Source organism: Chlorocebus sabaeus, chromosome 6 (genome assembly GCF_047675955.1).
Source record: "Chlorocebus sabaeus isolate Y175 chromosome 6, mChlSab1.0.hap1, whole genome shotgun sequence".
In the NCBI taxonomy this organism is placed as follows: Eukaryota; Metazoa; Chordata; class Mammalia; order Primates; family Cercopithecidae; genus Chlorocebus; species Chlorocebus sabaeus.
In genome coordinates, this window is record NC_132909.1 from 13,115,596 (window position 1) to 13,131,486 (window position 15,891).

Genomic DNA, 15,891 nt, shown 5'->3' on the forward strand with positions numbered 1-15,891 from the left:
GTTTAAACCTTGGAACAAACCTGCAAGTTGTTCTAAGGATTAAACATAAGTATTGGCTGAGTGCGGTGGCTCATATCTGTAATCCCTGCACTTTGGGAGGCCGAGGCGGGCGGATCACCTGGGGTCGGGAGTTTGAGACCAGTCTGATCAACATAGTGAAACCCTGTCTCTACTAAAAATACAAAAAAATTAGCTGGGCGTGATGATGCATGCCTGTAATTCCAGCTACTTGGGAGGCTGAGGCAGGAGAATCGCTTGAACCTGGGAGACAGAGGTTGTGGTGAGCCGAGATTGCACCACTGCACTCCTCCAGCCTGTGCAACAGAGGGAGACTTGGTAACAACAAAACAAAACAAAACAAAACAAAACAAAACAAAAAAGAGAGACAGGATCTCCCTCTGGCATCAGGCTGGAATGCAGTGGCGTGATCATAGTTCACTGCAGCCTTGACATGCCGGGCTCAAGTGATGCTTGAACCTCAGCCTCCTAAGTAGCTGGGACTGCAGGCACACACCACCATGCTCAGCCAATACATTTTTTCATCTTTTGTAGAGACAGCGTCTCACTATGGTGACCAGGAAACATAGAAAGAATCTTTCTTTCTCTCTCTCTCTCTCTCTCTCCTTCCTTCCCTTCCCTTCCCTCCCTTCCTTCCTTCCTTCCTTCCTTCCTTCCTTCCTTCCTTCCTTCCTTCCCTCCCTCCCTCCCTCCGTCCTTCCTTCCTTCCCTCCCTCCCTCCCTCCTTCCTTCCTTCCTTCCACTCTCTCTTTCCTCCCCTCCCCTTCCCTTCCCTTTGAGCCAGGGTGTTACTATGTTGCCTGGGCTGGTCTTGAACTCCTGGCCTCAAGTGATCCTCCCACTTTGCCTTCCCCAAAGTGCTGGGATTACAGGCGTGAGTCATCGTGCCTGGCCAGCAAAGGATGTTCACGTACACTTCAAGCCTGGCAGCTTCAGAGACACCGGAGCCCAGGGTCTGGGTCAGAAACACTGAAACACGGTTGCAAACAGAAAGATGCATGGACATCCCGGTCAGGAGGGCCAGGCACACACAAGTCACCCAGTCAGTGCTCACACAGGCCATCCAGAAGTGCGTGTGCACGAGTGTTTGTGTGCACACACACAGCCATTCACGGATCCCAGCGACGACATCCAGGAAGTTGTTAAGGCAGTTGGCCCCACAGATGCAACTACATTACAGAGTGATGGTGATTAAATGTTCACTATCAGCAATTCACCTGACGACCCAGAGAACTCCCACAGATTAAACAAACAAGCAAACAAACAAACAAAAAACCACAAAAAAACAAACAAAAAACACCTCCGTGCTGTGGTTTGAATATTTTTTCCTTCAAAACCTCATGTTGAAATTTGATCCCCTCACTGGAGCCCAGGTTGACGTTGCAGTGAGCTAGGATCTCCCGCTGCACCCCAGCCTAACTGATAGAGTGAGACTCTGTATCAAAAAAAAAATGAAGAAATTTGGACCAGGTGCAGTGGCTCACACCTGTAATCCCAGCACTTTGGGAGGCTGAGGCGGGCGGATCATTTGAGGTCGGGAGTTCGAGACCAGCCTGGCCAACATGGTGAAACCTCATCTCCACTAAAAATACAAAAATTAATTGGGCATGGTGGTGCGTGCTTGTAATTCCAGCTACTCGGGAGACTGAGGCTGGATAATTGCTTGAACCTTGGAAGCAAAGGCTGCAGTGAGCCGAGATTAGGCCTCTGCACTCCAGCCTGGGCGACAGAGCGAGACTCCGTCTCAAAAAAATAAAACAAAAAACTTTTATTCCCAAGATTGGAGGTGGGCCTAATGTGAGATGTGTTTGGGTCACGGGGGCAGATCCCTCATGAACAGATTAATGCCCTCCCTGGCAGGTGAATGAGTTCTCCCCGTTAACGTCCATGACAGATGTATGTTAAAAGGAGCCTGGCACTTTTCTCTCTCTCTCTCTCTCTCTCTCTCTCGCTTCCCCTCCTGCCACGTGATCCCTGCACACGTGTGGTTCCCTTGGCCTTCTGCCATGAGTAGAAGCAGCCTGAAGCCTTCACCACAAGAAGCAGATGCTGACACCATGGTTCTTTGATTTATTTATTTTTTGAGACAGGGTCTCACTCTGTTGCCCAGGTTGGAGTCAGTGGTGCGATCATAGCTCACTGCAGCCTCGAACTCACAGACTCAAGCAATCCTTCCACCTCAGTCTTCCGAGTAGGTGGGACTACAGGTGCCTGCCACCTTGCCTGACTTTTTTTTTTTTTTGTACAGACAGGGTCTCACTATATTGCCCAGGCTAGTCTCAAACTCCTGGTCTCAAGGGATCCTCCTGCCTCAGTCTCCCAAAGTGCTGGGATTACAGGTGTGAACCTCCATGCTTGGCCTCGATTTTGGACTTCTTATGCCCAGAACTGTAAGAGAATAAATTAGCATTGTTTGACTGTCACGGTGGCTCACACCTTTTGTAATCCCAGCACTTTGGGAGGCTGAGGTGGGTGGATCACCTGAGGTCAGGAGTTCCAGATCAGCCTGGCCAAACTGTCGAAAACCTGTGTCTACTAAAAATACGAAAAACTAACCGGGTGTGGTGGTGCAGGCCTGTAGTCCCATCTACTTGGGAGGCTGAGGTAGGAGAATGGCTTGAACCAGGGAAGTGGAGTTTGTCGTGAGCTGAGATTGTGCCACTGCACTCCAGCCTGGGCGACAGAGTGAGACTCTGTCTCAAAAAAAAAAAAAAAAAAAAAAAGAAAGAAAGAAAAAAAAATTAGCATCATTTCAAGTCACTGAATTTGTGATTTGTTATAGTGGCAACAGGAAACCATTACAAACCCCAACTGACACACAGACATACCCCAGAGTACAGATGTGTGGCTGGGCATGGTGACTCACGCCTGTAATCCCAGCACCTTGGGAAGCGAAGGCAGGCGGATCGCCTGAGGTCAGGAGTTTGAGACCAGCCTGGCCAATGTGGCAAAACCCCGTCTCTACTAAAAATACAAAAATTAGCCAGGTGTACTGGTGCGTGCCTGTAATCCCAGTTACTCGGGGGGCTGGGGCAGGAGAATCTCTTGAACCCAGGAGGTGGAGGTTGCAGTGAGCCGAGATCGTGCCATTGCACTCTAGCCTGGGCAACAGAGTGAGACTACGTCTCAAAACAAAAAAACAACAAAAAAACCACAGATGTGGTCCATTAGAGAGGCCCCGTGGAACCACTGAGTAAAAGTGCCTCACGCCATGTGAGGCAGTCACACCGCAACAATCACAGCATCACCCCAGATTCAATGTTAGGAACACTCCCAAACGCCACACACGCGGCCAGCCAAAGACGACTGGGGCTGAAGTCAGCTGTGGGTTATCACCGGGACCCCCACACTACAGAAACACATATGCCCGGGCTCACTACGAAATCCAACAGGGTGCCCTGGAAAGATATCACACACTGGCCAGGTGCGGTGGTTCATGCCTGTAATCCCAGCACTTTGGGAGGCTGACATGGGAGGATCATGAGGTCAGGAGTTCGAGACCAGCCTGACCAACATGGTGAAACCCCATCTCTACTAAAAATACAAAAATTAGCCGGGCGTGGTGGTGCACGCCTGTAATCCTAGCTACTCGGGAGGCTGAGGCAGGAGAATCGCTTGAACTTGGGAGGCGGAGGTTGCAGTGAGCCAAGATTGTGCCACTGCGCTCCAGCTTGGGTGACAGAGCAAGACTCTGTCTTGGGGAAGAAAAAAAAAGATATCACACACCATGTTCTCCTTAGAAACAATGGCACAGTGACAATGATGGCAACATTCACAATCAAACACACCAGAAGTCCCAGAGTGATACACAGGAGATTGTCTGTCTGAGACTCACAACATCACTCTGGGAGTCAACTGGATTCAGTGCACGGGTGTGCACACACACGAAGGCACTTCCACCAGGTCCATCTCATGAAAGAGGCCCATGCACCCAAGGGATATGGTACAAAAATAGTTTATTACAAAAGAAATCCAACCAAAATGCTTAATAATTTACATCGTGATCCAGGTCCGTCACAGCCCCTCTCCCCTCCTCAGTTGTCTGGTAGAGTGTGGAGGGGAGTGGCTGTTCCCTGGGTCCACCAGCTCTGGGAGGGGACACGGAAATGGAGGATGTGGGTAGCATTCCGGACAGGGACTGGTGCCTGAGAATACTGGGGTCAGAGCTCTGGGCAGGGAGCGAGATGGGGGAACTGTGCTCAGAAGAGGGGCTGTATGGGTAGGTGCATGTGCTTCTGTGCAAATCCTGGTCCCGAAGATGGGGGGGGGCAGAGTGAGATCTTCACAGTTTCCAGAAGGGTTGACCCCACAGGGCAGGGGGCCCCTCCTCATGAGTCCAAGATCTGCCCCCCCATCCCCCTCAGCTGCCTCCTGGAGCTGGGGAGGAGGGCACCGGCCGGCCAGGGCCTCGGAGGACCCCGGCAAAGGGCAGGAAGGCAGGTGGAGATGGGGAAGGAAGGAAGAAATTGGGAGGAGCCATGGGGAATCCAGGGTGGTCCTTGGGGGGAGACTGGGAGGGTGAGGAGGACGGTGATGCAGAGAGAAGACCTGAGGAAGGAAGAGAGACAGAGGGGGAGGGTGGTGAGAGGCTAGACCCAGAGAGCAGGGGCTGGGGCCTGAGATCTGGGTCTAAGGGAGGAGGGACTGGGGGTCTGAAGGAGGAGGGGCTGGGGGTCTGGACTCTTGGATCTGAGAAAGGAGGTGCAGGAAGTCTGAGGGAGAAGGGGCTAGGGGTCTAAAGTCCTGGGTCTGAGGAATGAGGCATTGGGGACCTAGACTCCTGGGTCTGAAGGAAGAGGGGCTGGGGGTCTGAAGGAGGAGGAGCTGGGGTCTGAAGGAGAAGAGGCCAGGGGTGTGGACTCCTGGGTCTGAGGGAGGAGGGGCTGGGGGTCTGAGGGAGGAGGGGCTGGGAATCTGGATTCCTGGGTCTGAGGGAGGAGGGGCTGAGGTTTGAGAGAAGAGGGACAGGGGGTGTGAGGGAGGAGGGGCTGAAGTCTGAGGGAGGAGGGGCTGGGGGGGTCTGGTGGAGGAGGGGTTGCGGTCTGAAGGAGGAGGGGCCAGGGGTCTGGACTCCTGGGTCTGAGGGAGGAGGCTAGGGGCCTGGAATCCTGGGGCTGAGGAAGGAGGGGGTGTGGTTTGGGATTCCTGTGTCTGAGAGAGGAGGCTAGGGGCCTGGACTCCTGGATCTGAGGGAGGAGGGGCCGTGGGTTGGGATTCCTGGGTCTGAGGGAGGAGGTGCCAGGGCTGGAGGTTGGGAGCAGTTTCTCACCATTGGAGCTGAGGCGGCTGCTGCTCTCGGGGGAGGTGTTGGCGCTCCGGTCAGGGGAGGGGTCTGGCTGGGAGGTGGAAGCAGGCCGGGCGGCCTTCCCCCTCAGGATGTCGATGACCTTCAGGAAGATGGGCGTCACCATGGAGCCACCCCTGCCTCACAGCCCTCTCTCCTTCTATCCCTCCTAGCTCACGGGATCCAGATGGTGGCCTCTCCATCTCTCAGTAGGAAAAGATGGGCAAGGCACTTCTTTTCTTGGTGCCAGTCTCTCCTCATTTCTGGAACTCACACCCTCGCTCTCAGAGACTCACCCACTCCCCACCACGCGGCGGCACAGACACCCTCACACCGCTGCGCTCTGGCACACTCTCCTGCCACCAGGCCGCGGACACACGTGTGCAAGGGGCATACCCACAGCCGCCCCGGCTCACCCTGCGGCTGCGCGCCACCATCAGCGGCGTGTCGTTGTGGCAGTTCTTGAGGCTGCTGTCAGCGCCGCTGCGGACCAGTGTGCGCACCAGCGGGAGGAGCCCGCGGCCGGACGCTGAGTGCAGCGCGGAGCTGCCGGAATACATTTGTGCGTTCACGTTGGCGCCGTGCTGCGGGGCGGGAGGGCCGGGTCAGGAGGGCGCGCGGGTCACCCGGGGCAAGGGAACAGAGGCTGGAGGCCCGGGTAGGTGGCCGGCACGTTGGGCGGCACCGGATGGGGTGGGGTCACAGGAAGGTAGGAGCGACAGCCAAGGGCGGGCCAAGCGGGACTGTGCTGGCGGCGCTGAATGAACCGGAGCTGGACACCGAGGCCCGCGCCCCAAGGAGTCGGGGGGGGGGCTGGAGGGTGGAAGGACAATGTGTGGACAGGGCCTAGCTGGAAGGTGGGGTCAGCCAGGCCAATGCAGGGCGGGGCCTAGGCCGTTGAGGGGGCAGGGGAGGAATGGGACATGTTCGTAGCCAGGGGCGTGGAGTCCGAGGGTTGAGAGAACTAGGCCTTAAAGGAAGGGTGAGAGCTGGACGCGGAGCAGGAGCAAGAGCCAGAACTGGAAGGCGGGGTCAGAGGTAGAGGCTGGGGCCAGAGCGGGTTGGGGTCAGAGGACAGGGTGGGCGCGAGGCTCAGGGGGCGCTGTACGCACCTGCAGCAGCAGCTGCACCATGCTAAGGCTGTTGTTTTCCACGGCGTGGATGAGCGGGGAGCGGCCGCTCTTAATGTCCTGCAGCGGGGAGGGAAGGTCTTTGAGTTTTTCCAAGCTCTGCTCCAGCAGCTGGCGACCCGCATCCCGACCGCATCCCATTCGTGGGGTCCAGCCTCTCTCTTGGGTCGGACACTCCAAGCCCCGCCCCACGCGGGCGCTCTCCCACGCCAGCCCGACACTGGCCCCGCCCCCGACAAGACCCCGCCCCTGCTAAGGCCCGGCTCCCTCACAGCTCCTAGTGAGCGCTCACCACTGCGTCGATGTCGGCACCCGCGCTCCAGTAAGAGCTGCACGGTTTCTTGGCACTCGGTGTTCACTGCCACGTGCAGGGCGGTGAGCCCTGAGGGAGGGGAAGGCTTGGTGAAACCTAGGCCTGGGGCTTTGCGGACGCTGATGGACTCCAGGTCCGCTGGATAGCCCAGCCGTGCCCCGCGGTAGATACTTACCGTCGTAATTGCGGGCCTCCAGGTCCAACGTGCCAGGAGCTGCGCTGTCCAGCAGGGCTCGCAGGCAGGTTGGGCTGCGGTGCTCGCACGCCAGGTGGGCGGCCGTCTGGCCATGGCGGTCCAGCGCCATGGGGCTGGCACCAGCTGTCACCAGGAGCCGGACCACAGACGGTAATGTGGTGATCACAGCCAGGTGGAGCGGTGTCTGGGGAACAGTGACTGTGAGGGACCTGTGTCCAGCCCTGCTCTCTAGTCCTGCCTCCCTCAGGTTTTCTGAACCCTTACTCCTCATCCTGCAGTCTTCCCCAGGAACAGAAACCTGAGACACCTCCTGTCTCAGATTCAAGAGTGGGGGACCCATGTTCCTCCTTCCCCAGGACCCAGAAGACTGGGCCTCCAACCTCCTCTTTCCCTAGTACCGGGATTCTGGTTCCCCAGCCCCCTCCGTCCTCATCTAGGAGGTCTTTAGGCTCCCTCCCTCTCAGGAACAAGGAGTCCAAGGCCCCAGAGCCCTTCTTCCCCAGGAACCAGGAGCCTGGAGCACCTTAGATTCCAGACCCCTACTTAGATTCCAGACCCCTAGCCCTCCTCCCTCAGACCCAGGAGCCCAAGCCCCCAGCCCTCCTCCCTCAGACTCAGGAGCCCAAGCCCCCAGCCCTCCTCCCTCAGACCCAGGAGCCCAAGCCCCCAGCCCTCCTTCCTCAGACTCAGGAGCCCAGGCCCCAGCTCTCTTTCCTCAGACCCAGAAGCCCAGGCCTGCAGCCCTCCTCCATCAGACCCAGGAGTCCAGACACCAGTCCCTCCTCCCTCAGACCCAGGGGTCCAGGCCCCAGCCCCTCCTCCCTCAGACCCAGGAGTCCAGGCCCCCCACCCCTCCTCCTTCAGACCCAGGAGTCCAGGTCCCCAGACCCTCCTCCCTCAGACCTAGGAGTCCAGGCCCCAGCCCTCCTCCCTCAGACCCAGCCTCACCTGCCGTAGGTTGTTGTAGATGTCGAGCTCCCGGCCCCCTTGCTGGAAGAGGTTGACCAGCCGGTGCACAGCTGGCAGGTTACCCTGCACCACAGCAATATGGAGAGGCCTGGGGGTGGGGGAATGAAAGAATCACAGGCATTAGGAGCTGTTCACCTCTCACCCTCATGCTGTTGGCAATGATAACTCCAATGTGTTGAGTGCTTTGGAAATGTCCCCAGTATCCAAACACTTCTCCCCACCCACTCCTTCCATCCTGATTTACCACCCACTCCTTCCATCCTGCTTTAGCCACCACTGGCTCCCTGCTGGTCTAGCACAGTTCCATCCTCATGGTTTTCCTGATTCCACCTATGCTCTACTGTCTGTCCCCCACACAACAGCCAGAGGGACCCTTTTGTTTTATTTTATTTGTTTGAGATGGAGTCTTGCTCTGTCGCCTAGGCTGGAGTGCAGTGGTGCTATCTCACGCTCACTGCAATCTCTGCCTCCCGGGTTCAAGCGATCATCCAACCTCAGCCTCCCGAGTAGCTGGGATTACAGGCGTGCGCCATCACACCCAGCTAATTTTTGTATTTTTAGTAGAGACAGGGTTTCACTATGTTGGCCAGGCTGGTCTCTAACTGCTGGGTTCAAGTGATCCTCCTGTTTCAGCCTCCCGAAGTGCTGGGATTACAGGCATGAGCCACCATGCCCAGTCTGCAACAAAAGTTTTGACTAAAAGGGAGATAAGGACAAACTGGGATGGGGCCATTGTTCTGGAGGCTGTACAGCCCAGAACCCCCTTCCAGACTGAAGGACTTACTCCCTCAGCTTCTGGGAAGATCATCAGCTTTCAGACCATTTGGGAATTACCTTCAGCTGAAGAGAGCTGCTTGCCCAAGGTCACGCCCCATGTGAATCAAGAGCAGTTGCCCTTCAATGGCATCCAGTCACTGGTTAATGCCAGCGTAGAAGGCCTAGCCTCCTGACCCCAATGCTGAAGGCCATTCCAGCTTCAATACTCTCTGTGGGATGGCTGAGGCCGCGCAGAGGCGACACTGCAGCTCAACTTCTCCTTCTGCCCAGATGGGCTTCCTTCATCCCACAGGTGTTGATGGAGAGCATTTCCAAGGAACTTCCTGCTCAGTTTCCAGAGACCCCAACCTGGAACAGCTATTTGGAGACTGATGTGTGTGTGTGTGCACGCGCGTGCGTGTGCACACCTGTGCATGTTTGCATGGGATGGGGGACAGAGTGGAGGACCTAAGGAGGCCTGTGTGTACACAGTGGGCGGCAGGATCTTTATTTAAAGTCTGTTTACTGAGTAATTCCTTTCTCACCACCACTCATCTCTCTTGTGGAATGTGTCTGTAGAATCCAGTTTAAACCAGCCTCCCAGGTGGTTCTGATGGAAATGTAGAAATCCTGGGGCCAGAGTTGCAAATTGGGCCACGACCCCTCCTAGCCTAGCCGTGTGCTAGGGCAAAGCCATGGCGGCCTTTTGGAGCCTCAGTTTTCTGCTAGGTGAAGTACAGCGCCCACATACCAGGGTGCGATCACGCAGGTGAATTGCTGAACCTGACTCCTAATTCATGAAAGCCAAATTTAAACATAAAATGTTGAGGGAGGGTCCGGTGTCCCTGGGAAGGCTCCTCGCTTCTCTGCATCTCCCAGGACGCCTGGCCTAGGTCCCTCTCGGGGCGGCCAGGGTTAAGTGAGGGCAGACGCAGCGAATGATTTCAGAGAAACCGTCCAGGCCTGAGTTCCCATAAACGCGCGGGCCGCAGGGGGTGGGGCGGGGCTGGAGGAAGTGGGGACGGGAGGGGCGACCCAACCCTCGGACTTCCAGTAACAGGTCTGCTGGGCGGGGCTCCGCTTCCTGCTCCCGGGGGAGGGAAGCCTGTCCCGCCGGGGATCTACCCTGGCCACCCCCGGCACCCCAACTTCCATCTTCGAATGGGGCGGGGGAAGGGGGAGCCCAGCCAAAGAAGACCTAGCTCCCTTGAGGTGTGTGTGTTGTGGGGGGGCATATAATCCCGAGTCCTCCAGCCTGGGGGACCCTCTGGAACTCCACCCGTTAGGGTTCAGACTCCAGCTGGCTGCAAGTCCTCCTTATCCCGGCACCCACTCCCAACATCTCTCTGGGAGGCAGAAATAGCCCTAACTCTTCTTTAAGAATAAGGACGTCCCCCGTCCTTCGGAGCTCCAGGATCCCAAACTACCTTGCCTGACCTTGTCCCTTCAGAGACCCAGAAATATAGCGCCTCAATCCCTGCCCCTTTGGGGACACTGACTTTCAGGCCCCTCGGCGTGAGCAGTTTCACCCGCCCAGCGCTTAGAATGTCCTGCCGCCGCTGTCGTGAAATTCTTAAGTTTTGAGCAGGGGACTCGGCAAATTTCTGTATCTGGTCCTGCCCCTAAAGTCCCTCTGAGTGCCAGGTCCCCAAGCTGCCAAGCTGCTCCTCATCCCCTCGGAGATTAAGGAATACAGTTTCCCAACTTCTGCCTTCTGAGACTCAGAACATCCCCCCACCCCGCCCCCCGTCATCCCGCCCCCTCCCCAGGTTTCTAGCTGCCCAGTCCCTAACCTCTTGGGGGTCCAAATGCCCCAAGGCTCGTACCCGCCTGTGAGAAGATGCAAGCCCAGCCTCCCAACCTTTTGGCTTCTGCGGGGACCCAGACTTAGCGTCCCCCGCCCTCCTCGCCCCCACTGCCCGCCCCCGCGGGTGTGAAGTGGAGCCGGTGGCGCAGGCTGGGGCCGGGCCGCTGCCCGTTCCGGTAAAGTCTCAGCCCCAGCGGAAGGGGTTAAGGTTGGAGGAAGCGCCAGGAGGGGGGAGGCTGCGAGTGAGTGACGGGTGCTGACGTGGGGGAGGCAGAGCAGCTGGGTTGCGGTCAAGTTCTGCGGGAAGGGATTTCCCCCAGCAGGCAGCTGAGGCAGAAGTGTTTGCCTTGGGGGAGAGTCGGGGAGGGAAGGTGGGGGGAGGGCCCGGGACTGGAGACTGGTGGGCCGAGCGGCCTCTAGCAAGCACACTGCTTTTCAACGGCATGGAGAGTTCACCCCCGGGGGCAGAGACTAATTAAGTCCACTTCATAGATGACCCCCTAGAGGTACCCAGAAGGGGAGGGAACTAGGTTTTATTAGCTCTTTATAATCTCAGCCACTTTCTCCTGCTAGGGCTCTCAAGATGGCCTGCAACCACCCTGGGAGCTCTGCTCACACTACCCATTTCCATGCATTGAGCACTTACTCTTTGCCCAGCCCTGTTCTGTGCACTGTATTAAAACATGTGTACAAGATCTCACTGAATCCTAATTGTGATAGGTGCTATTATGAGATCCAGTTTCCAAATAGGGAAACTGAGACTCAGTGACATGAAATCACTCAGTGGGCCAGTGGCAGAGCAGCCCCCCTGCTACTTCTCTGCAGAAGTAGGCCTGTTCATCTCTACCTGTGGTTTCCAGGCCCCAGACTAATTCTCACATAAGCGCTTTGTATAAATCATGTCATTTCTTCCTCCCAGAGACCCTCACACGTGATGGTTCCTGTTTTTACAGAGAGGGAAACTGAGGCATAGAGTGAGGAGAAAGTGGCCATGCTGAGATTCAAACCCAGGTCGATAGAATAATAAGAATCATGATGATCAACTGTAGTGAGTGCTTATTATGTGCTAGGCACAGACTAAACCCTCCCGTGCAACACTTCTCAGCAGCCTCACAAACATGTTCTTCAAACTGCAGGTGATAAACCATGGGGGTTGTGAAATCAATTTAGGGGATCTTCAAATTAATGTAGTGGGCTGTGACCACAAAACAATGAAGTCGACTAGAATAGAAAATGGCAAAGTAAAGCTGTAAAGCTGGGCTCGGTGGCTCGCACCTGTAATCTCAGCACTTTGGGAGGCTGAGGTGGGAACATGACTTGAGCCCAGGAGTTTGAGACCAGGCTGGACAACATAGCAAGACCACTATGTCTCTACAAAAAAAAAAAAAAAAAAAATTACAAAAATTAGCCAGGTGTGGGAGGAGTGCCTGCGGTCCCAGTTACTTAGGAGGCTGAGGCGGGAGGATCACTTGAGCCCAAGAGATCAAGGCTACAGTGAGCTATGATTGCACCACTGCACTCCAGCCTGGGTGACAGATCGAGACCCTGTCTCAGAAAAAATAATAGAAAAACAAAAAAAGAGAAAATGTCAAAGTAGAACCCACATAGTAAGGGTGAGTATTGTTTCATTTTGTGCAATTTTAATTTCAAGTTTGTGTGTGTGTGTGTGCTGGGTTTGAGATAAAGTAATAGTAATATTAACAAACACTCAACATTTATGCCAGGTCCAGTGATAGGAGTTTTACATGTATAATTCATATAGCAAGTTAATCAATGAACTGTCTTTCTTGTTTTTAAGTTGTGATAAAAAATCTGAAGACCACTGTTCCAAAAATAGTGTTCTAGGGGTGGGCTTGGGGCTCATGCCTGTAATCCCAGCACTTTGGGAGGCCAAGGTGAGTGGATCACTGGAGGTCAGGAGCTGGAGACCAGTCTGGCCAACATGGTGAAACCCTGTCTCTATCAAAAAATACGAAACTTAGCTGGGTGTGGCAGTGGGCACCTGTAGTCTCAGCTACTGGGGAGGTTGAGGCACGAGACTTGCTTGAACCTGGGAGGTGGAGGTTGCAGTATGCCGAGATCGTGCCACTGCACTCCAGCCTGGGCGACAGAGTGAGACCCTGTCTCAAAAATCAAAAACAAAAACCAAACAAAAATAGTGTCCTAGGGAGTAAATGCTCTCAGGGTGCCCATTATTCAGAGGAGGAAACTGAGGGTCAGAGAGGGGAAGGGCCTTATTCAAGGTCACACAGCCTGTGGTGGAGACCGAGTTCTGACTCAGGTCCACGGGAGCTGAGCGGCCCTGTGTTATGGACAGCTGGTCTTCTCAACCACCCCTCCCCTTAATAGGGGACTATCACTCACGTGTCTCCGTCCTCATCTGCTCGGGTGGCCATGGCGATGTCAGCAGAAAGGGGGTGTTCCATGGGGCACATCATGGGGTACAGGGGTGTAGGCAGGTTCACCAGAGGAAACGGGGAGCCCATGGTCCGAGTGGGGTACAAAGGCAGTAAGGCTCCTAGGCAATGGAGGACATAGGAGAGACACGGGTGAGGCCACACTCACAGACCCTCAACCTACTCCCCACTTCTAGATCGCTCCCTACTTCTAGATCTTTGCTCCTGCAGTGTCACCTACCTTTTCTCCCAGGTCCCTTTTGCATCCTATACTGGGTCCTCAGGGCCTAAAACAAACCCCCTTCCATATCCCTCCTCTGGGCTCCGGCAGCTTCCTCTCCCTCCAGGGCCGGTCACCCTTATTGTCACTTATCTTCTGACCCCAATCTCCAATCAGACAAAGGGTCCCTTAAGAACAGAGGGCGCACCCATCATCACCTAGCAGGGAACCCGAGGGACTGTCTGCGGAGTGATTTTGTGGCTGATGAAGAGCTGGGTGCAGGGTGTGGGATAAATGTAGAGTGGGTTTGGAGAGAATGGAGGGAGAGAGGAGGTGTCACCAGAAGCCTGTTCAAACTGTTTTTGAGATGGAGTCTTGCTCTGTTGCCCAGACTGGAGTGCAGCGGCACGATCTTGCCTCACTGCAACCTCCGCCTCCCAGGTTCAAACGATTCTCCTGCCTCAGCCTCCCAGGTAGCTGGAATTACAGATGCTCACCACCATGTGTGGGTAATTTTAGATCAAACTGTTAAAAAAGGGGCCATGGCAGGCCGGGGGCAGTGGCTGGTGCCTCTAACACCAATACTTTGGGAGGCCGAGGCGGGTGGATCACCTGAGCTCAGGAGTTCAATACTAGTCTGTGCAACATGGTGAAACCCTGTCTCCACTAAAAATACAAAAATTAGCCAGGTGTGGTGGTGCATGCCTGTAATTCCAGCTACTCGGGAGGCCGAGGCACAAGAATTGCTTGAACTTGGGAGGCGGAGGTTGCAATGAGCTGAGATCACGCCAATGCACTCCAGCCTGGGTGACAGAGCAAAACTCTGTCTCAAAAAAAACAAAACAAAGCAAAACAAAAACAAAAGGCCGGGGACCACAGCAGCAGGCAAATCTATACCAACCCATCACACTGACAGGGAAAACTGAGGCCTGCATTCTTACTCTTGGAATGGGAAAGCTGGGAGGCCGTGGCAGAACTCCTGACGCATATAGCTTGAGGCTCTCCAGCTGTCACACTGATGGGGTGGAAGGTGCAGAAACTACCTAAAGTCTTGGGGCTCTGGAGAAGGGCTCTCTGCAGCTTTGGGGGTCAATTGGGGATGGTGACACGGCTACAGCTGTGCTAGGGGACACCCCTTCTTGAGATCAGGGATGGAGATGGGTTGGAGAGAAAAGTGTGTGGTATTTGTCCTCTGCTGATCCTTGTGGGTCCTCTGTTCTTGAACTCCCAAGTTTCCAGGTCCCCGTATCTCCAATACCAGGCCTTGGGACCCTGAGGCTTTCTGTCTGGAGACCCCTGAATCTTTCATCCTGCCTCTAAATTACCCAGAGTCTCAGAATTACCCAATCTTAGGATCCTCAGTCCCCCAATCCCCTCCGGCCCACCTGATCTTGACCTCAAATAGGACCCTGATCGCTTGTGGTCCCACATAACTGAGTACCCAGAACCCCGGGTCTCTGTTCCCCTGGGTCCTCAAGACCCCCTGGTATCTGGGTCCCTGGAGCTCTGGTTCATTCCCTTGGATCCTTGTGATCCCAGGTATTGGGGTGCTCAGAACCCCATCTCTGTTTTCATAATGCCTATGTCTCCAGATATCTTGGGTTCCTGAGATTGTGACATCCTGAGATCCTCAGTATCTGTCTCCTTAGAACCCCAGTCTCTGTTACCCTGACTTCCTTTGATTCTAATAGCAGGATACAAGGAACCCCAGTTTCTCCAGCCCAGCTCAGCTTCCTCATAACCCTACACATCTGGTTTAAGAGCTTGTACTTTTTTGTCCCCAGGACACCAGGCTCTGTGTCCTGATTCTGTGACACCCCCATATTTGTACCAGTGGGCATTGTCCCTGGCCCCCCCATGTCACTCAGCCCCTGGGCTCTGCCCCCCAGGGTCCCCAAACCCCCAGATGCCTGTGTCCCGAGGGACAGCTTACTGGCTCCCTGATGATCTCCTATCTGTATCCCTGGAACCTGGGGTTATATCCTCTTGTCCCCCAGGTTTCTGGAGAGACACGGGTTTGTGCCTCCAGCTGTGTCTCCTGGCTCTGGTGACCCTATGCTCTGTGTGGCTCCCACCAGGCCCAGACCCTCGGGGGGCCACTCACCCGGGTAGTACAGCGCCTCCGGCCTGGCCAGGCCGTGGGGGGGCCCGGGGACCGCCGGCAGGTCGCAGCCGCCGCGCAGGGGGTCCAGGGGGACTACAAGGCCCGCAGCGCCGCGGGGAGCGGCGGGCTCCGGAGAGGGCGCGCGCAGCGGGCGCTTGCGGAGCGGCAGTGCGGCGCCCGGGAGTCCGGCGGCCTTGGGTCGGGTGCGCAGGTCCACGGGCCCCTCGTCCATGGCCCCCGCGGGGCATCGGGGCATGGGGCCGCCGGGGACGGCGGCCGGAGAGCTGCTGGGCTCGGCTGCACGGGAGGGTGGTTTCGCCGGGCGCCGGGACTTCCCCTGCAGCCGGCTGAACTGAAGGGACTTTTGTCGGCCGGGGCGGTGCCGGCCGCCCGCCTCCCCGCCCCCGGCCCCCCCCCCCCGGGGCCACCCGTACGCCCCAGGGGTTTCCTGGACCCGCCGCTGCTCCCGCCGCTCTGTGGTGCAGCCTGCTGTGTGCCCCGCCCGCGCCGCGCCCCGCTTGCCCCCTCCCGGCCCGCGGCGCCCGGGGCAGCCAGGCCTTGGCGGGGGAGTGGGAGGAAAGGAGGGGTGGGGAGAGAGGAGGCGGGGTCGGAGGGTGGGGGGGTGTCCCTACCCCTGCTGCCAAGGGCCGCTCTCAGTCTCTCTGCCTCTGTTTTTGTCTTTCTGGTTCTATCTCTCA

General features: G+C 56.3%; 1 protein-coding gene across 1 annotated transcript; it reads right to left on the bottom strand.

Moving 5' to 3' along the window:
• Nucleotides 1-3,957: 3,957 nt before the first annotated feature.
• BCL3 (BCL3 transcription coactivator) lies at nt 3,958-15,596 on the bottom strand. The gene is given in 10 exon segments (XM_037991811.2): nt 3,958-4,566; nt 5,288-5,405; nt 5,719-5,886; nt 6,415-6,492; nt 6,725-6,745; nt 6,747-6,814; nt 6,921-7,125; nt 7,890-7,998; nt 12,838-12,991; nt 15,194-15,596. Coding segments are annotated over 10 exon segments (1,365 nt in total). The 5' UTR covers nt 15,450-15,596; the 3' UTR covers nt 3,958-4,378.
• Nucleotides 15,597-15,891: the final 295 nt, after the last annotated feature.